We start from the raw sequence: 22,602 nt of genomic DNA, 5'->3' as shown, positions 1-22,602 counted from the left end.
TCTGCCTTTGGCTCAGGTCATGATCAGGGTCCTGGGATCAAGCCCCACATCAGTATCATTGGGCTCTCTGCTCAGCAGGGAGCTTGCTCCCCCCCCCCCACCCCCGCTCCGCCTGCCTCTCTGCCTACTTGTGATCTCTGTCAAATAAATAAGTACAATCTTTCAAAAAATTAATTTTAAAAAAAGAAGAACTTATGCATAACTTTCAAGGCAATTTGTAAGCCAAAATAAACACTGAGGCAAGTAATGAATTATCCTTCCTGTCTACAGTTGTCTTGTTAGCTTTTTTGACACCTGGGCTCTAGATACGATATGTGAGAGGACTGAGGCGACTCCTTTCTTTATTTGAACTCTGAAGCTTTTACACACCTAGGCATTTTGCAGAAAGGGACTTGGTCTTCATCAGCTGCTGTGAGCTCCAGCACACCTCTTTACTTCTTAAATACTGCCTGAGAACTCCCATCTGATTTTTTCCTCTTTTTGTGAGAGAGAAGCTACTGAATATTTTTGCAACAAAATATTTTAAAATACAGAGAGGAGAACTTGTAAGTTACAGAACTAAATGTGTGGGGGGGTTAACTTTGTTTTTTATTTTTTCACACTGTTCTGTTTGTAAATGACCATTTTGATTAAAAATCTTTCCAGAACAAAGTTGAAAATGTGTGTCCAAAATTGTTTTAATCTGATAGAGAAAGAATATATGTCGTTCAGGTTGTCTATAACATTGAAAACTTAAATGGTATTTCTTTAAGGTATAGCTGATATGTCAAAGTTACACAGTCTATTTGGTAGTATTTGACATGTTTGTTTTGATTTGGGGCAGGGCTAGTCTTGTGATATGTTTAAATAAAGGAAGTTTGATTTGAAGATTTACTTAGTAGGTGAGGACTGAGAAGTACAGTCCAATTAGTACTAGTTTGTTTTTGAACAAGAACATATGCTTTCTTGACTAACAGCATGTGTTTTGATGGAGGATTCTTGGCTACATCTATCAAAAAGCAGGTTTAACCAAATCACATTTTTAATTTTCTAGAGCTTTTTCCCCTCTCCTCCTCTCTCCAAAGAAAGAAAATGTGCAATTTAAAAATAAGCAGTTATTAATGTAGAAACTATTCACTCACTGTAATGTTCTCCTGTCACCTGCTTCTCTTTCACATGGGAAATTTTTACAAGTAGTAAGCCTCCTTTAGAATTATTGTATCAAAGAATTCAGCATCTACTTCTCAGACTCTGATAAACTTAATTGTAAATAGGCAGGTATTCTGGGTGACTTAAGTCAGAGCAAACAGTTTTTTTAAAATAGGATCTTCATTGGCATAAGGTCATTTCTGCTCAGTGGAGGGTAAATCAGAGCAGTAACAGGATAAATGAGAATGAATAAAAGCTGCACATTATAATATAGTAGTCGCTACTTAATAAAAACTTACTGTTAACAGAATGATAGAGGTTTAAAAACCTAAATTCATGCTTCTGTCTAAAACCTCTTATTTGGTGCATGACTTGAGGCAAGTCACATCTTTTCACATCTTTCTCAGCTTCTGTTTTGTTTTTGTTTTATATGTATCATAGTGTCTGCCCTACTAAGATGTTTCATTTTCATTCAACAAACATTTATTGCACTTCATTTAGGGACTAGGCACTGTTTGGTGCCCTAAGTAGATAAATGGGCCGCTGAGCTAGCCCTTGAGCCCTAAGTCTGACAGGGAAATCATTGTGTTAAAGAATTAACTACACGAGAATGGATAGTGAGTGACACAGGAGTAGTTTGAGAGTAAAGACAATGGAAGTATCAAGTGAGTGAGTCCTTGAATGTCAAGTGTCAAGGCCAGTCTAGGCAGCAGAGCCCAGAGCAGTGATTTCCAAGCCAGGGCTCCTGGTATCTGTGGATCTGCAAAGGTACAAATGGGGAGCTATGAGATTGTCAGTATTTTTAAATAACTGAACGGAATTGGATAACCAGTGAGGAGAAGTCTAATTAAACAGTCAAGATTCTTGGCTTTGAGCTAGAATTGTATCAAACTTAATATAGTAATCTTAGCTATGTCCTCTCAGAAATTTTCAGTATTTTGATTGGTACTTAAATATTTCCTCTAGAAATGGGGGAGTTCATTAGAAATAATGTTTATTGGTCAAAATGAAATTGTTTAAGATGTGAGATAAAGGATAAGTTAAAAAGGAACTTTGTTGAAAATTTAAGAAACGTGTGTGTGTGTGTGTGTGTGTGTGTGTGGCAGTGGGATAGGAGATTTTGCCTGATTATGAAAGGCTCTATATGGTATACCAAGCAGTGTGGCCTTTATTCTGTGAGCACAGGAAGCTTCAGAAGTTTATCGGATTTCTATTATAGAAACAAAACTGTTGGAACTACAGAGGGGACAGAGACCTGAGGCAGGAAGAGATGCCAGAAAGGCTTTTGAAGGTGTTCTGATGAGAAGCGAGAATCAGTTCTAGGGCAAAGGCAGTGGTAATGAAGAAGAAGGACAAGATTCAAAAGCTTCAGAAATAGAATCAATAGTAGCTGACTGTTGGTTAAATGTAGAGCATGAGGGAGAAGGTAGACTTGTTGTCTGATGTAAATGTTAAGTGACAGAGTACATGGAGAACTATGTAGGAGAGGAGATTTATCTGAACACATTGTGGGGTAACAAGCATGCCCTGCTGAAAATGCAGAACTAGGGCAGGGAGAGAGTCGGTGGACACCATATAGTTTTGGGAGCTGTCATGTTACAGGTGAAGTCAACGCTGTGGGCAATGGCTAAAGCCAGAATTCCATGGCCTGCTTCCTGGAGTTTGAGAGCGCTAGGAATGATGGGATGAAGGGAAGTGGCCTTGTAGAAGCCGGAGTAAGGAGAAGGTCTATAATAAGGAGCCCAGCACTTTTTCAGCTGCTGCTGCAGACAGATTTGATGAGGAGAATGGATCTGGCAGGAGGAGTTTGTTGAAAACCTTGAGAATAGCTTCGAAGAATTGGGTCATGCGTAAGAGAACAGTGCTTGCTGTTGAATCACCCAAACAAATGCCTTTGTAAACTAGAGCAAGGTGTGAGGGAGAGATAGAAGTTTCTAAAGAGTTTATTGGCAGAGTTGGCCAATAGGCCTTCTTCATCCAGGTAATAGATTATTTTTTTACTCTAAGGAAACAGCCCTTTGAGGTAAGTCAGTATCGGCCAAGCTGGTCTTATTGTAAGACTCAGCTTGGGTACTTGTCAAGCTCTGGCTCCCAAGCCCCGTCTGGGGATGGGACCCAGGAATGTTTACTGGCTTTTAACAAGCACCCCAGATAATTTTTATGATCGGGCCAGTTTGAGTTATGCTGACCCAGGGAAGTAGTCAGATCTTACCTCTGAGAAAGCAGGTGTAATGAAGCTGTGAGTAGAACAAGTGCAAAGTCATGGGGATGTGAGCACTGGTCTGATTTCAGAGCTCCGGTTCTCTCCACAGGAAATGCTGCCTCTGCAGTCCCATCAATTCTTGAATGTGTTAAGGGCTTTTATCTTGTTCATAGAAACCTGAAAACCGAGCAAATGGATTGTGGGGATATAAAATGGCCTTATATTCTCCCTATTTGGGGAGAGGGGTTCATTTTTCTTCTCTGATTGATGTTTGTTTTGAACACTCACTGCTATCCTCTGTTTATCCCTGCATTCAGCATTGTCTGTCTACTTGATGCTTTTCTTAGTCGGTAATATGTCCGTGAGCATCTCTATCTTAGAATGTGATTAGACGTAATAGTCTAAATCGTAGCATCTTTTACACCCTGTCATGCTGCTCAATTTCAGCCACAGCAGAAGGGGTACTTCCTTCCAGAGACATGCTTGGGAAGGAGCCCACAGTGAATATTATGGCTAGCTTGGAGCAGACGAGAAAGTGAAGGGGTTTTTGTTTGTTTGTTTGTTTTAATGCCTGACGGAGTTGTAGGGGATTTACTCTTATTCCCATTAAGAGGGTTAAAAGAATTAAGGGTACCCCATTCACATCTAAGAACCAGATTACATTAAGTATAGAAAGCAGTTAAGAGAATAATATACTTAATTGTTGCTGCCCCCATGTTTGTATTTCTTTTGTTACTCAAATTTACACTTATTCTCTAGATATAGTACAAAATCTAAAACTATCTTGTTTAAAAAAACAGAACTCTTGACTCAAATGCAATAAGTTGTCAGTGAAAGAATCGTTAGATGTTAAACTCCAAGTGGCTTATTAAAGTGTAGTTTTTATATACACAGACACATATGCGTATTTTATTGTTGGATTTTTCTTTCTTTTGAAGATGAGACCTAGAATTTTATCATTCTCTGCTCAGAAAAATTAAATACTCAGAAAAATCAAAGGGTTTTGTTGTTGTTGTTGTTGGTGGTGTTATAAGTAGAATGGCTAGGGTGATAAACAATGTTCATTCTGAATTTAAAACAAAAAATAGTATCTGAAGTGTTGCAGTGATCTAAATTTTTCATGGGTTAACACTGCTTATACTAAGTTTTATTTCAATTAGAGTGGTTTTCATTCAGCCATTTATTTGTGGTTAATGGTTACTGAACAGAATAATTAGACATTTCTGCAGTGGTACTAGGAAAGAGTTAACTTGGCTCTGAACCTTGGATCACTAACTTAATTAGATTCCGTTGCATTTATTTGTAAATTGGCACATCTAAGGTATGAATTTTTTATGCCCTTCATTATAAAATAATTTTCTTCCTCATAGTATCCATCTTCCCCCCTAGTTCCTGCTATCTCTCTTTAGAAAGCAGGGTAATGTGTGAGAAGGGTAGTTGAGTTGTTCCTTTTATTTTGGTTAGTTATCTAAAATTACTAGAGTTTGTAATGTGTCAAAAATCTTTATTTTCACAAATTAGACTTAGAGTTACCATTTGAAAAATTCAGAATGAGAATTAGTATATAGTTTGGGAAGTAAATTAACAATTTTATTTATTCACTTGATAAATTTATTCATTTAATAAACAGTTAAGTTCTTTGAAAGGTTTCAAATGAGTTTATTGAACTGTTTTGTCTTGGTCAAGTTATAGCTTCACTTTGAATTTGTATACATTGTATTTCAAGTGAAATAAAAAAGATGAAAGTTGTATTTTTAATCCTAAAGTGGAACATAAATGTATTTGGAATTTGTATGGCCTTTGAAGCAGACAAATATACCTAACAAATTCCTAGAACAACTATATAACACATTCTTTCATTCAACAGATATTTTGGGTGGGCCTGTTATATATCTAGGATATATATCTAGGAGGATATGTTCCAGGCAGAAGGAACAGTATCTGCAAAGGCCTTGAGGGAAAATCATGATGTGTTTGAGGAATTAGAGAAGTCATTCTGGAGAAGCCATTCTACCATATAAGTCTGGTAGGCAGTTAGGTATGTAAGTCCAGAGTTCAGGGAGAGATACAAATTTGAGAGTTGCCAGCATATAGATGGTATTTTAAGCTATGAGACTGGATGAGGCCATCAAAAAAAGTACATGTGGGTAGAGAATACTTTGAGAGATAGAAGCAGTGAGGAAGAACCAGAAAATAGAACTGACAAAGAGTAGCCTACAACTAAGAAACAAAAATCAGGATAGTACAGTGTCCTGGAAGCCACACAAAGAGTATGTCGCATGAAAGGCAGGAGATGTTGCTGGTCAGGTGCTGCTAGAACAGGTTAAGTAAACTGAGACCTGACCATGGGATTTTTCAAGATGAAGGTCATCTCAATGACCCCAACAAGAACCTTTCAAGTGAAGTGGCAGAGGCAAAATCTTGATTAGAAATAGTTCAAGACAGAAGAAGGGGAGAGGATTTGGAGACAGAAAGTCTATGAACTCTTTTAAGGAGTTTTGTTCCAGAGGCGAAATGGAGTGGTTTGGAAGCTTAGAGGTGGGAGAATGGTTCATTTTGTTTAACTGGTTTGGTTTTTAGGTTGGGGAAAATAATAGCAGGTGTGAACACTGAGAGGAATGCTCTGGTAGAGGGGAAATAATTGATATAAGAGCATGAGGAGAGATGTGAAGACTGGCAAATAGGGATCTGCTGTCTGGGCAGAAGTGTGGGTAGTGCATGGTACCATGAACAATTCACCCGCAGTAATTGGAGGAAAGGTAGAATTCATGGGTCCAGGTAGTATAAAGAAAGACTTGATGGTGGAATTTCTTTTGATTATTGCTGAGATGAATGAGCTTGGAAGAGCTAGTGTTGGAAATTCAAGAGAAAGGAGAAATAACATAGTTTAACCTAGGCCATTGGTTGAGTAGATAGACCAAGGTAGTACGCTGTGATGGTGGGGCAGCATTAATAGCCCTTTTCACATTGGTGGCCATGATTAAAGTGAGTCCAGTCAGCATGATTATGTTTTACTTTGGCCACATTCAACTGCACGGAAGCAAGAGTGAGAAAATGCAGATCGTTGAATTTAACCAGGGTTGGAGTTCTGCTAAGTGTGATGAGTGAGGGGCCAGGAAGTGGTCAAAATGAAGGACTGTGGGATTTAAACTCAGTAAAAAAAGAAGTGAGGGCCTAATGGTGCTGAAGCTTAGGGTAAAAGTGTCAGATTGATGGCTTGTATGCTCTGGTGGGTCAGAGATTAGTGGGAAGCAGAGGAAATGAGCTGGAAAGGCATTGGTGGCAGGGGCTGGAATGCTTGAAATTTCAGTGGGGCAGGGGAGTTGTGGCAATTGGTAATGCCAAGGGCTAGGACCTTGCCATGGCAGTGGATGAGGCAGGGTTAACAGATAATGAAAACTCAAAGGATGTGTTAATAGTTACAGTTAAAACCCGGAGCTGAAATCCTCAAGGAGGGAGGCTAGTGACCCAAGGATCAGTAGACAGTTACTGGAGGGGTAGTGGCTGGAGCAATCAGATCCTGAGGATCTGTAGAGAGGAGAGAAAGAAGGTGGTCTGAAAAGTGGTCTCTTTGCTTTGGAAGTGACGTTCTCAGGAAGATCCAGGTTTCTACTCAAGCAAGAAGGCAAGTGAACGGTTTCCGGTTTCAGGGATTGGGGAAAGGAAGAAGAGGACAGCACTGGGAATATTGAATTCCATGTGGGGATTACAGTGTGAGAACAAGTGGTGACGCAGGAGTCTGGGGCTTTTCATAAGTGACATAAACAGATAAAGGCCATATTGCAGTGGTCTTGGTGGGCTTTAGACCAACAGTGATAGCAAGACTGCAAGTGTTGTGAGGAGGTGGCGCCTCTCCCCCAGCAGCCAGAGGTCTGGGGACGGCCTGGTTTTCTTTCCAGTGTATGCTGTAAGTGCTTGATACCATAAATACCTTTTAAACTTTGTCTTATTAATTTTTAAATTTATAGATCATTAGTGATTATCAGCACTTTAGATGGGCGAATTGCTGCCTTGGATCCTGAGAATCATGGTAAAAAACGGTGGGATTTGGACGTGGGATCCGGTTCCTTGGTTTCATCCAGCCTCAGCAAACCAGAGGTAAGAATTTCCTATTAAACGTTGGTTCAAAAAAGCTATAATGAGCAATTGCTCATACTCGTAGTATGTATTTGCTGGTACAGCTGGGGCTCAGGGCCCGATGGCCTAGGTGTGAGGCCAGTCTGCCTTTTATGAACTGTATCACCTTCTGGCAACTACTTAACTTTTCTGTTCCTCAGTTCCCCTTCTTTAAAATGAGCGGCTGATATCATCTACTTCTTAGGATGGTTTTGAATATTAAATGAGTTAATCATATACACGAATGACTGAGAATACTACCTGTTATATCAATCAGTTTAGCTCATTATCTGAGTTGTAATATGATCATCATTTCTTCCCCCTTATTATCGCAAGGTGCCTAGGAATAACAAAACAAATATAAGTAACTTAGTAACTGCATCTTAATAGTTAGAAATGCATACTGCAAAATCCCATAAATTATTCCCTGCGTTTTGCCTTAAGCATACATCCTAATTTTAAGCATGAAATTTTCTAAGAATGTTATTTTAGACAAATTTGATTATTTGCAAAAACAAAAGGAGAGCTGGTGCTTCTAAAAACTCCACTGACACATGACTTCAAGACTTGGACAGCAACTTAGCTCCTCAGCGCTTTAGTGTCCTCATCAATAAGTAAGGACACTGCCTACTTTGTTGAGGTTCAGGATGGGTTAAATGAGAGTTTATTTTTCTCACCTTTTATCTTGACTCGGATAGATGAAGTTTCTATCCTCTTCTAGAGTCTTATTCTCTAGTTTAAGTCATTAAACTAAGTAAGTCCCTCTTTTGAGTTGTAACTGCTAACATGGAAGCTGTCACCTCTATTTTCCAGAATACCCTCAGCCTTCTATCTAACCAGTCTGTTCCTCTGGGACACTCTCTCTGGGTGTTCTTTTTTTTTTTTTTTTTCTTTTGTCTTTCATCATCAGTTGTTCCCTTTCAGAAAGTTTTCTAGGGGCCCCTGGGTGGCTTAGTCAGAGAAGCATTCAACTCTTTATCTCAGCTCAGGTCTTGATCTCAGGGTCATGAGTTCAAGCCCTGCATTGGGCTCCATGCTGGGTATGGAGCCTACTTAAAAACAAAACTAAACTAAAAGCTTTCCGGTTGGTATCAACTTTGAAAAAGACAAAACCTAACATGAGGGACTTAAGAATGACCTGATTAGTGGTGATGGAATTTTCTGATGGGAATACTGCTACCAGTACCCCATCTGCTCTTCTGTAAACTCAGCCTGGATGCTTTCCTAGAGCACCCAGGCAGGTTCTTAGGGAAACAGCACTGCCCACCTCTGTGTATGCTAAGCCCTGACAAGGCTTTCAAAGTACTTACTATTTATCAAACCATACAGTTTGCTGAAAATATCTGTGAAGAATACTGAACTTCTGTTGTATTGTGAATTATTAATATAAATTAATATAAATAGCAATTTTATTGTAAATTACATTAATAAATTTGAATCAGGTATAATATTCAGATGAATTGCCATTTAAGCTAAACATTCATTGATTTGTGTTCTGCTGGGATTATGCTTGGGTATGCATGTTTTACTTTATTTTTTAAACTAGATAAAAAAGATGATCAACAAAATCAGAAGATTATAAGCTGTTTACATATGAGGTAATATTATGGTGTGTCTTAGTGGTACAAAGCATGTGTGTGTTTGCAAAGTAAAATAGACACATGAACAAAAGATAAATTGCATGGTTTGACAAAGTAGATGCAAATAGTTGTAATATCTTGAGTGCTATTGAGTGTGTTTAAAATATGTTAGCCAGGGGCACCTGGGTGGCTCAGTGGGTTAAGCCTCTGCCTTTGGCTCAGGTCATGATCTCAGGGTCCTGAGATCAGGCCCCGCATCGGGCTCTCTGCTCGGCGGGGAGCCTGCTTCCCCCTCTCTCTCTGCCTGCCTCTCTGCCTACTTGTGATCTCTGTCAAATAAATAAATAAAATCTTTTAAAAAAATAAAAAATAAAAAAAAATAAAATATGTTAGCCATTTTTTTAAGTACAGTTCAACTTTCTCATTGTTCCTAGTCCATACCATTTTCTGTGGTTTATTAGGGCTCTCGTTTTAAGTGCCCTCCTTTCCACCCACTGCAAACCCCAGATCCTTTGGCTAGAACACTTGTGAAATGTTGAATCTCAAGTATATTCGTGAAGTTTCATTGTGTCACTCTTACACAATAAATGAAAAGCTCACTGGCTGCCTTCCATGCAGGAGAAGAATCCTGAGGCCTCTTTGCATTATCCAGATTTTCATTTTCTATTTTATGGGAAAAAAATAGAAAATCTAAAGATACTGACCCTCTGGGGTAACATGACAGGTTTACTAGACTTTACTGCTGCCCCAGGTTCTTGAGACCATTTCTTGAAACAACACTGTTTTCGGAGTTGTAAGATACACCTTATGTACTTTACACACAGTATAATCCTCGTAAAGATCCTCCTGAGGTTGATGTGTTGTTATCATTTTGTAGAAGAGGGAACAGAAGCTCAGAGACATTATCTGTTTGAAATCGCAGACCGGCTGGATGATAAAGCTGCAGTTGAACCCCGGCTTGCCTGACTGCTCCATTCTGCCTGCTCTGGGGCCACCTCCCCATTGTGGGTACACCTCCGCATTACAAACTCAGACTGCTCATCTAGTAGAGCAGGGCTCAGACTGTTATGTCCCAGGACCCTTTCCATTCTTAAAAATTGTGGAGAGTTCCAAAGAGCTTTTTCTATAGGTTATGTCTATCTAGATTTAAATCATGTTGGAGATTAAAAAAGAAATTTTAAAGACTTGTTATTAAATCATTTTAAAAAATGAACCCATTGATGATAGCATAAAAACATATTTTTATGAAGAATTTCTTCTCGTTTAAAAATATTTTAGTGAGAAGAGTGGTGGCATTGTTTTATACTTTTATAAAGCTCTTTAGTTTCTAGTTTAATAGAAGAAGACGGTTTTCATACCTGCTTCAGCATTCAGTGCGTTGTGTTGTTGTTTTGGTTGAACTATATGAAGAAGAAGATCCAGGCACATGCATATATGTAGTTAGAAAAGGAAGATGTATTTTAGAAGCCTTTTCAGAATGATCGGATCATTCTTTTTTGATACTATACCAAAACAAGTGGAAATTTCTTAAAGGTTTGTTGCACTGTTGGATCTGAAACCATATCAATGAACATTCTGTACTCTGTTACATCAACATCCATATGTCTGTCTTGCCTTTTATTCATGCATGATGTTCTAACATCATTTGATAAATGTTGATTCAACAAGTTATACAGATCTTCCAGATGTTGACCTATTTCTTGGTAGAATATTTTAAAAATCAAATTTGCTACTATTACCACTGATCTCGTCAGAGAAGTCTGTAAGTCCTGGGAAAGTGTTGAGCTCACGCTGGTAGGGAGAGGTTTTCCCAAATTCTAATTTTCACTTGAAAACTTGAATTTTATCACAAATATAATCTGTTGTTTTCCTTCAAGTGAGAGGGTGACTTTGTGTATTTTTGAAAAAATACCTGACAGATACCCAAGTCTCATAAACATCTTTTTCCCCTCAGTTTTTTAAGTAGAAACAGAGCTCTGTGAACAGACAGTTCACAACTTGACCACACAAGATGTGTTTCATTCGGTATGTGGCAGGGTGCTGGTGCGTACTTCCTCTGTGGCCGTACCAGAAGAGTAAAAAGATGTGTGCTCAGGTCCCGAAAGAATGAAATTAATACTTTCTATTGCTTCATCAGAACATTCTTAAGGGAAACTTTTCTCTTTCCCTTTTTCTTTTTTTTTTTTTTCCTTCTTGCCGTGAGTATATACCAGTGAAAAGTACAGTGACTGCTAGTTTGGTGCTTGATTCTCTTGATTTTCGTGCTAAGGCACCAGCAGTTTTAGTCACCATTGCTTTTTCTTTTTCTTTTCTTTTCTTTTTTTTAAAGTAGGGCATGGAGCCCAGCCCTGGGGCTTTAACTCATGACCCTGAGATCAAGACCTGAGCTGAGATCAGGAGTCAGACGCTTAACCACCTGAGCCACCCAGGCGCCCCTAGTCACCATTGCTTTTATATCCTCAGTGCAAATATCACTGCAGTAAGAAAGCAAATAACACCTTAGTAGCAAAGCTTCTTGACTCTCTGCACCTCTAAAAGCATATGAAGACCACAGTTTGAGAATTGCTGATCTAGTATGGGATAAAAATATTATAAGAATATTTGTGTAAGATGAACAGGAATGTATTGTGAGCTTGAGTCATCTGTTCCTCAGCAAGGTGTGTGTTGCTCAGCATCTACAACTTGTGTTCAGAAGTTGGACAAAATACTACAAAAAGGACGTGTGGGTGGCTCAATCGGTTATGTGTCTGCCTTCAGCTCAGGTCACGATCCCAAGTCCTGGGATGGAGCACCAAGTTGGGTTCCCTGCTCAGCAGGGAGTTTGTTTCTCCCTCTCCCTCTGCCCCTCCTCCCTGCTCATTCTCTCACTCTCTCTCTCACTCTCTCAAATAAATAAATAAAATCTTAAAATACCACAGAAAGAAGATCAAAAATTGCTATTTGAAATGCCCTGAATATGATGCATATATTACCTTTTTAAATGCATCTGATCTGGTATTTTATGAAGGTCCCTAACTTTTTGTGAGAAATAGTTAATTTTCTCTGTCTGAAGCCCAGTGTTTGGTACAGAGATAAAGGCAAAACCACCCAGATGACAGTAGGTAGATCCATGGCTCCACGTGGGGACCTCTGTATTAGAATATTGCTCTTTCCATGCTTTCATCAGGAGTGCTATGAAGATGAAACAGATAAAACCTAGAAGGTCAGGGAAGATACATTCCCTGTGTAACAATTAGTAAAGCCACTTATTAATCTAATGAAAAGGATTAGATAGACTGTGTAATAATTTTTTAAACTTTTATTTATTGAGTAATCTCCACCCCGCCATGGGGTTTGAATCACAACCCCAAGATCAAGAGTTGCGTGCTCTTTCAACTGATCCAGCCAGGTGCCCCAACTGTATAAAAATTTTTAAGTTACTGGGGCACTTGGGTGGCTCAGTTAATTGGGCATCTGCCTTTGGCTCAGATCATGATCCCAGGGTCCTGGGGGTCCAGTCCTGGTTTAGGCTCCCTGCTCAGTGGGGAACCTGCTTCTCCCTCTCCCTCTCCCCTGCCCCTGCTCATACTTTCTCTCGCTATCTTTCTTTTTCTCTCAAATAAATAAATAAATTCTTTTTAAAAAATTTAAGTTATTAATGATAGAGCAATTGCTGATGAATCACATGTACTTTTGCTGAAATAATAAAATAAAGCCACACAGGAACTTCTTACACTGTGTAGGATTGTGGAGGAGGAGCTGGGATTCAGGGTCTTGAGTTCTAGAATGTTAGGGTTCTTCCATTAACTGACTAGATGGCCCAGCTAAATCCTTCAGTTCAATAGAGCTTTAATTTCCTTTTCTGTAAAATTATGGAATTGTACTAAATCTTAAAGATTGTTGCAACTTCAGGGATCAAGTACCATCAGATACATGATACATGTAAGTAAATTATCTAGAGGGAGTTTTCAACTCCCCCTCCTTTTTTTTAAACTACATTTAAGGATTCTTTTAAAAAATGAAGCACTCAATTCATTAGAAATTACCATTAGGTGCATATGTTATTGCCTCCTGGCCTGTTCTGATACGATCTTTAACCTTCTCTGATCCAAAAGGCATATATAATAGTGTATTATGTTGCTTTAGTGGTGTTTTGATTATGTCAATGAAAAAATAAATTCCTAGAGGATAAGAGAGATTGATGGTTTCATTAAACAAGCATTTTACATTATATTTAGAACAGTTCGATGTTGGAAGGTTGAGGTGTCTTGGGACACAGATCTGATTTGCCACTCTTTCCTCTTGATTAGGTATTTACAAACTTCCTCAAAAGAATAATGATAATAGCGGCGCCTGGGTGGCTCAGTGGGTTAAAGCCTCTGCCTTCGACTCAGGTCATGATCCCAGGGTCTCGGGATCGAGCCCCACATCGGGCTCTCTGCTCAGTAGGGAGCCTGCTTTCTCCTCTCTCTCTCTCTGCCTGCCTCTCTGCCTACTTGTGATCTCTGTCAAATAAATAAATAAAATCTTAAAAAAAAAAAACACCTTAAAAAAAAAAAGAATAATAATAATAAACCAAGCTAAAACTGTGTGTGTGTGTGTGTGTGTGTGTGTGTGTAAATTTACTCCATTAGCTGTAACAGATGTGCCCTAGGTTTTAAGCCTAATACTTACATAATAGTAGCTAAGTATTTTGTTTTTAATTTTTGAAAAGACCACCTGAGGTGAAATCTCATTTGCTTTCCTCTGGTAATTTATATGCAGATTAAGCCTAGAAAAAGCATTGAGGAGGTTTGGCTGTGGTTCTTAATTGGTTCTTATTTTAAGATTTTATTTATTTATTTGAGAGAGAGAGAGAGAGATTTTATTTATTTGAGGGAAAGAGAGAGAGAGCGAGTATGTGTGTGTGTTTTTATCAGCAGGGGGAGGGGCAGAGGGAGAAGCAGACTCCCCATTGAGCAGGAAGCCTGGTGTGGGGCTTGAACCCAGGACCCCAGAATCGAAACCTGAGACAAAAGCAGACACTTAACCAACTGAGCCACCCAGGCGCCTCTCCTTGGTTGTCTTAAAATTTTGTTTTGTAACATATTGACATAGTTTTTCTTTGGGGTCTGTGGGTGACATTTGGATCACACTTCAAATCTAAGTAGATATAATATTCTTGAACTATCCACTTTTTGTGTTTGGAGCACATTCATAAACACACTGAGACCTTCCTTATCTTTATTTAGAATGCATGTTATAATTCTATACATGTAAATAGTTTGTCCTTAGATAATACCTATACCTTTAGAGATACCATATCTGTTTTTTGTTTCAGTTTTCTGTTAAAATGCCTTTTTCTTCCCCCTCTTAAAAAGAACAAACAACTCTATTATAAGTCTATAGTTAGAGTTTGGGGTTTTGTTTTATTTTCGGCATGTTTCTCCCCTAGGGACACTGCCTTTCTGTTTCAGACAGGTGCAGAAACAGACAACTATGATGCTAGAGCTTTCCAGCCTCTTCCTCACCCCTCATCAGACTGCATTCATTGAGAAGGGCCTTCATAGGTGGGGGTGAGGAAAGCCTTTGAAAAGGGTATACTCTTAATGGTTAACTTGATTTGCTCACAAAGAATTCATGAGTAGACGGTTAGGGTAGTGCTTTTATTAAGAGAAGATCCGTAATCTCTTTTAAAGATTCTCTAATTTACACTGAAAGGTGTCTGGTCATTTTGTATTTTTTCATTTGTACATAAACCAGCACATTTTGGGCTTGGATCTATCCTTGAAGATTGCGATATACTTGGAAAAGTCACTCTCAATTTAGTCATGTAGCAATGCAATATGTAAATAATTGCTTAGGTTAATTGCTTTTCTTTTAATTATAGAAATGAAACAGTGCTTTGATTTAATTTTGTTTTTTAATCCCTTAGCATGGGTGAAAGCATTGCTGTGAACTAAACCAGTTTACTCTAGCATGCATATTGCTAAATGAGAAATTGATTTGACCTTATTTTTTAGGAAATTGACTTCGCATGCATATTATCTACTTCATGAATGTATAATGATCTAAATGAAGGGAGAGGAAGTTACTAAAATCGGTGTTTTTCATCGTGAATGTGAAAAGTATGCCTAAAACTAACTTTTACCTCAATACTCCTTGAGGTATTTTGTTCTATAGGTTGATTGTAGTTTGAGAAAAGAAAGAATGAAATAGGGGCGCCTGGGTGGCTCAGGGGTGCCTGGGTGGCTCAGTCGTTAATCATCTGCCGTGGGCTCAGGTCATGATCCCAGGGTTCTGGGATCAAGCCCCACATCCGGCTCCCTACTCTGCGGGAAGCCTGCTTCTGTCTCTCCCACTCCCCCTGCTTGTGTTCCCTCTCAGTCTCTCTCTCTGTCTCAATCTCTCTCAAATAAATAAATAAATAAAATCTTTGATTTAAAAAAAAAAAAAGGAATGAATGAAATAGTCATTATCTCCTTGGCATCTCACTGCTCTGGGTATTAATTCACAATCTTTGGTGACAAGAAATAACCAAAAGGCTTCAGGATTTGTTTTTTCTTCAGCATTTCCTTTTTAAGGAAAAAAAAAAAAAAAGTCTACATTTCCTCTTAAGCACATTACGTGGGATGCCTTCTCTAATACCCAGATCTACTGAAAGACCTCATAATCCCTCACATTCAATCATCTAGTAGTAGATAACCTGCCCCCTTCCTTAGTTTGTGAGGTATGATTCCCAGGAACACTTTACTTTCAGCAGAAAAGCTTTCTTTATTCTCCCTATCATGATAATTTCAAGGTTTTCTGGGAAATAAAAAAAGTATTTCCTTAGCACAGTGCTAGAACATTTTTTTTTCCTCTTAAAGTCACAAGAAGTCAATTCTGGCATCTAGTCATCTAGTCACTTACTGGTTTTTGTTTATTAAAAGTTAACCATTTTATATTGAATACACAGTGTATCATTTTTAAGGAAACAAAATATACAAAAATATGCCTGTTAACTTTAATATTGTTCATCTTTGTGATAAATAAAATAGTTTACATCCTTTAGAACTTCTACGTGATAAAGGAGCATTTTAGGATTGATAGAGATTTCTGGTAAATCAAGACTGGTACAGTTTGGTGTATTTAATTCTTACATTGAATTCATCTTTATTTACCTCTGAGGCTTTGTGTTTGAAGGGATGTTGTAAATCCAGGGTTGGGAAAGAAATAATTGATATGGCATAGTTAAGCTTTCTGCTTTCTCCTTAAATTTACTTTTGGAGAAGCCATTTAAATGCTAAAAGCTTTTTTGCAATTTTTGAAATTTGGTGTTCATGAACCATAGTTACTTTCTGAAGTTACCTTGTAGAGAATAAAGGAAGGTTCATGATGAATTCATAACTACTCAAATGAAGAGTTTATATTTTTGTTTTAAACATTTTTTCTTTAATAAGTATACATATATACTCATATACGCATGAATTATGTTAGAGATTCAGAGTAGCATTACGTATACATAACAACTTTTGTTTGATTATTATTTTATAGTGCATAAAGTGATACCAAAGCCCTTCTCATTTAATCTTTACATAACCTTGTAAAATATTCTTTTTAAATGTTATTTTAGAGAGGGCGTGCATGTGAAGAGGGGTTGCGGATCCTAAGCAAGCTCCACATCCTGTGTGGAACCCAACTCAGGGCTTAATCTCAAGACTCAGATCATGACCTGAGTTGAAATCAAGAGTCAGATACTTAATCTACTGAGCCACCCAGGTGCCCCATAAAATAAATATTCTTATTAGATCCTGTTTTTCAGATGACAAAATTAGGGTTCAAAATGGGTCAGAGATCTGTCTGATATGATAAAGCCAAGACTCAAACCTAGATCTTTGGAGAAGTCCTTGTCCTCTTTCTGATGCTTCATGCTTTTTTTTTTTTTTTTTTTTTTTTCATAGTCTTAAAAAATCTCCCATCTTCCAAATATTTATTCTTTCCAAGGGAAAAAAAGGAATTGTACAGTGGGGAAACCCAGCAGATACCAGACATCTCCTTAACCACGTGATCAAGGTTAACATCAACGAAAAGAAGACTTATCATCCTTAGGAGCCTCCTGATACAATGCAGTGAGAAGGGTACAACATCACTCCTGTAGTTTTCTTGCCAACAATGCATAACTTCAATCTAATCATGAAAAACCATTGGTCAAAATCACATTTAGAGACATTCTACAAAACACCTAACTGGTGCTCTGCAAAAGCCTTAAGGTCTGCAAAGCCTTAAGGCTTTGAACAACAGCAGGACTAAGGAACTGTCACAGATTGTAGGAAACAGAAAAATATGAAAATACAATATGTAACCCTAGACTGGATCCTGGACCAGAAAAAGGACATTAGTGAAAATACTCGTGAAATTTAAATACAGTCTATAATTTATTAATGGCATTCTTCCACTTTCTAAATTTCAAGATGGTAACATTAGGGGAAGCTAGATGAAAGGTTTATAGAAACTCTTTGTACTAATTTGCAACTTTTCTCTCAATCTAAAATTATTTCAAATTATAATTAAAAAGAAATCCATACATTGGGGGGAAATTCCCAGGAGTTCCTTTTCTGGCAGTCTTTCCTAAAAAAAGAATCTGGAATATAAAAGATGTTCATCATAGCGTTATTCATAATTTTAAAATTTAGAAACAACTTGTATGTTCCTTAAAAGGTTGTTGGTTATAGGTTGTTTTTTAAATTCTAAATCATGAATAACACTATGATGAACATTTTTTGTATTTCAAAAGGATACTGGTTAATAAATTATGATCTCTGGGCTCTTGGATTTAAATAGAACCTGTGTGCTGTTGACACCCCAGATACATCTCTGCTGATAGAGCTGATAGCTGACTTCACATCTCTATGTAGAGGAAGGTTTAAAAGTCACATCAAATCAGTATCTGCAACCTCAATCTCAGTCTTCCCTGTGGCTTAGGTGAAACCTACAAGTCATCCTTGAGTTCCTTTCATTTCATTGTCTTCCAGACTTGCTCCATTAACAAGTCCCTTTGCTCTCCCTCCAAAACACACCATGGATCCATTTACTGTCTTCAGCACCATCACTCCTCATGATGCAAGCCCCCACCACCTCCCTTGGACCACTGCACAGGCCTCCCAATTGCTCCCTTATTTCCTCTGTTGTCTACTATCATCAGTCTCCATGCTGCCATCTGAATGATGTTAAAAGACTACATCAACCTGTTTCTCCTCTGCCTAAAGCCCCCCAGTGGTTCCCTATTACATTTAAAATAAGGTTCAACTTGCTTACCATTCCCTGCTGGGTCCTTCCGGAGCTGGCCAGACTTTGAGCTCTGGGCCTGTCCCTCGTCCTCTCTTCTCTCTCATGTGTTCTGCCCAGAGTGGCTTCATTCAGTATCTTGAACAACAGTGCTTCATGCTTTTTGAAATACTTCAGTACTTATGTATTTGCATTTTCTATAATAATAGTTATAATTCTTAATGTGCTTTACCCAGATTTGCTGAAAGATGTCATGTATATAGCAGACTTAGCATGCTGCTTAGCATATCGTGAGCACTTAATGCCTCTTAGACATCCCTAGTGGGGGGTCAAAGGTACCTGAACTTAACACATCCCAAACGGAACCCCTCTTTAGTGGGGTGGGAGTCTGACAGGACTGTGCACTGTACAGCCTTGCCCAGGACACATGAGATCCTTGCCCTCGTGGAACTCACGTGGCATCATGTGGAGCCAGCTTGAATAATTACAATGTAAATAATGTAGTTGTAGAAATGGCCACATGCATGGGTGGAATGAAGAGACTAGCAAGGAGGCCTGGCCTATGTAGATAGGAGGCCAGAGAAGCCTTCTCAGAAGAGACAGTGTTTACAACCGAGATCCCATGAGGAGAAGGAGCTGCCCAGGCAAGAGATGGGCAGAGCAGCAGGGAAAGACTGCTCTGGGAGAGGAAATGGCCTGTGTGGAGGCCTTGGCGGTGAGAATTACCGGAGGATGGCAACAAGCGTGCGGGCTGGGGGATGGTAGGAGAGATGAGCCTGTTGAGGGAGGCCAGGACCAGCTAATAACAGGGCCTAGGAAGCTGTGTTGAGTATTTTGGATTTTATCCTGAGCCATTGGAAACCAATGAAAGATTTTAAGTGGGAGAGATTCCTCCACATTCAAAATGGAAAGGGTTTCTTGACATTCTTTTCTGCTTTGAGACTTTTTTTTTTTTTTTTTTTTCTTCAGAAAATCCTTTTTTTAAACTGGGTGACATCGGTAAGGGGACAGTACAAAAAAAATTTTGGTCCATGAAAAAAACATAATAATTCAGTTAATAAAAACAGTTATCTTCAACAGGGACAGTGTAGGAGTGTTGAACTTCCTTCTCATGGTTCCAGCCCCAAGGACAGAGGTTGTCCAGTGTCTGTGGGGAGAACCTTTTAAGGGAGGGATGGGATAATGGGAGGAGGGGAAAGATGGGGAGAAAATTCTGTCCCAGGTGTGGAAGAGGCGGGGCTACGGGGCTGGAGGATGTGCTCGCAGGAGCCTGAGGAGGGGGTGGGGGTCTCATCACATGAGACTGTGATGAATCAGATGGTTTCCTTGTGAGGCATTTGTATTACAAGCCAGTTATCTCTAACTGTGGAAGTATTTATATTTACAAACCTTTGCAAAGTATTCACACCAACTAGCAGTTGGGGCAACCTGGAAGAAAATAGGAAAGTTCCTAAAATTCTACTAAAACCAATCACTTGAAGCACTTTTTTTTCTCTGACTCATCATTCTGCCAGAATTTTTAAATTTTAGAATTCTAGAAGTTTGGGTATAGGTCACCTTCTCACCCTATTCTCTTTCAAGGAGATTGTGTCTCTGTTCCTATGACAGCAGCAATTCTTATTTTTCTCTTCAGCCCAGACCTTTCCTCTGAGCTGCAGTCCTGTACAGGCAAATGCCTCCTTAATGTCTCTGCCTGAGAGCTCTCTCAGTCACTCAGAACTCACCTTATGTAAACATACTCCTGTTCCTCCTTTCTGTACCTGTTCTTAAGTCACTCCTAAATCCTCCTTTGGTCTTAATTTAATTCCAGAGAATGTCAAAATCCCTTTCTGTTCTGACCTTGGAGGAATTGGGACAACAGGGATAGGAGTGGAGAAAAGCAGGAGGCCTATGGATCCCCAGAGAGGTAGAAACATCAACTGTCTGGGGACCAAAAGACACACCTTTTAAAATAGCCTTGGAGGGGCAGCTGGATGGCTCAGTCCCCTAAGTGTCTGACTTTGGCTCAGGTCCTGATCTTAAGGTCCTGGAATTGAGCCCCGTGTTGGGTTCCATGCTCAGCAGGGAGTCTGGTTCTCCCGCTCCCTCTGCCCTTCTCTCCCCTTGTGCTCGCTCACTCTCTCTGTTTCAAATAAATAAATAAAATCTTAAAAAAAATAGCCATGGAGACTGAATTTGAGGATCAAGTACAGTAAGTTAACGTGGGGAGGTTTTTTGTTTTTAAGATTTTATTTATTTATTTGACAGAGATCACAGGTAGGCAGAGATACAGGCAGAGAGAGAGACTGGAGGAAGCAGGCTTCCTGCTGAGCAGAGAGCCTGATGCGGGGCTCGATCCCAGGGTCCTGGGATCATGACCTGAGCCGAAGGCAGAGGCTTTAACCCACTGAGCCACCCAGGCACCCCAGTGTGGGGAGTTTTATAAAACAGTGTAATGTTGGTTTTGTCCAAGGTCACACAGCAAGTGGCATGCAGAGTCAGGGACCCAGAAATGAAGCTGGATGAGGTGTGCTCATTACCGTGTGCACACAGCTCCATTTCATTTGTTGGATGCCTGCTGTGGCCCCATGTTAGCAAAACAGCTAGCATGGCCAGGAAAGTAATTGTTCAGGGAAAAGGGGATTTCCATCTAATAAAAAAGTCAACAATTTAACACTTCCAGTGGAATGTTTTTCTTGTACTTTACATCTTCCCAGTCTTCGTGAATTTTATCTTTTTATTCCTTGAGATCATCATTGGAAGTATCAACTCTTATGTTATTCTAGAGATGCTTAGAGTTCTTGAGGTGGGACAAGTTCTTGAGATGTGCCCCTTTAGTGAATATTCTAGAATAGTTTTTTCCTGTCCTTTCTCATAGCCTTTGTTCCTTCTTCCTTATCTGTACTCTTGACAAGTCTGAGTCTTACCACACGCTGTTTATGACCCCTTTTGTTCACCTTCTCTTCCCTTTTAACTTAATTGCTTCTTAGCTTGTACTTGGGACTTGGCTTTTGTATCTCTCAGGACCAGCGTATTCTTTTTCCCTCTCTCCTGGTCAGGGAACACCGGATGCAACTCTTTAGATTTGAAAGGATTTAACGTCTGAATCACCCCTTGAGAAAATAATAGTGTATATAAATCTAGCTTCCAAGGCTACAGGACAGAAACTTCTTATTTATAGAAAAACTCTCACTAATAAATGCAGGAAGATACAGAATTAGATGTCATGGTTTTGTTCCTTAACTGAAATAGTAGGTCATCAACTGATAGTCAGATGGCGAAAAGGTGATGGAACACTTTAAAATGGAGAGATCAGGCTGACTTCCCCAAATCTACTGATTAATAGTAACAAATATGACATAACTCAGAGGTTGGCAAACTTTTTCTGTAAAGGGCTAGACAGTGAGTATCTTGGGCTTTGTGGGCCTGATGGTCTATGTAGTTGTGGGGGAAAGCAGTCAGACAATACATAAGTAAATGGGTATGACTGTGGCCCTATAAGGCTTTACTTATAAAAACAGGCAGTGGGTCAGGTTTGGATTCTAAGCTGTAGCTTGCTGGCCTTCGACATAACAGAAAGTGTGTAGTGCCACCTATGAAGTAGTCTTTTTGGCGGGGGGGGTCAGAGAGAGAGCACAGCAGGGGGAGTGGCAGGCAGAGCAGGCAGAGGGAGAAGCAGGCTCCTGGCTGAGCAAGGAACCCAATGTGGGACTCAATCCCAGGATCCTGGGATCATGACCTGAGTTGAAGGCAGACGCTCAACCGACTGAACCACCCAGGTGTCCCACCTATGAAGTAATCTTGTAAGAAAACAAAACCTGCATCAGATCAAAGTTCCAGGTTTAAAAACACACTTTCAAGAAAATACAGGGGATAAAGGAACAAGTTAAATGACATGCAAAAGCCAGACTCTGGGACAGTCTGTGGATAAATAATATTCTGGTTTCTCAAGCAAATCAGTGCGTAAAAGAGGGAGTTAGAGGGGGTCCTACAAGGGCAGAAAAGAATCAAATTTAATACATGGAGTTTGAATTCCTTGTTGGAGCAAACCAATGGTATATGCTTGAGACAATCAGGGAAATTTAAATGTTAGATGATTTTAAGGAATTACTCTCGGTTCTGTTAGATGTGATATTGACATGGTAGTTACTTCTCAGCAATGAATCCTGAAGTATTTATAGGTGAAATGGCATGATGTCTGGGATTTACTTTAAAACATTCTAGTGGGGTGCCTGGGTGGCTCAGTGGGTTAAGCCACTGCCTTCGGCTCAGGTCGTGGTCTCAGGGTCCTGGGATCGAGCCCCGCATCGGGCTCTCTGCTCAGCAGGGAGCCTGCTTCCTCCTCTCTCTCTGCCTGCCTCTCTGACTGCT

At 39.4% G+C, this 22,602-nt stretch overlaps 1 protein-coding gene across 1 annotated transcript in view; it reads left to right on the top strand.

Annotated features, from left to right (window-relative positions):
- The window catches only part of LOC111148064 (eukaryotic translation initiation factor 2 alpha kinase 3), a 68,512-nt gene that overhangs the window by 4,380 nt on the left and 41,530 nt on the right, over positions 1-22,602 (top strand). Inside the window, exon 2 of the mRNA XM_022504438.1 lies at positions 7,300-7,429. Within this exon, the coding sequence (XP_022360146.1) occupies positions 7,300-7,429 (130 nt within the window). The remainder of the gene's footprint in view (positions 1-7,299; positions 7,430-22,602) is intronic.

The sequence above is a fragment of the Enhydra lutris genome, unplaced genomic scaffold, assembly GCF_002288905.1.
Source record: "Enhydra lutris kenyoni isolate GAN:26980312 unplaced genomic scaffold, ASM228890v2 scaffoldscaffold18, whole genome shotgun sequence".
In the NCBI taxonomy this organism is placed as follows: domain Eukaryota; kingdom Metazoa; phylum Chordata; class Mammalia; order Carnivora; family Mustelidae; genus Enhydra; species Enhydra lutris.
The sequence above is the reverse complement of the archived record's forward strand: the minus strand, read 5'-3'. Positions and strand labels throughout refer to the sequence as shown.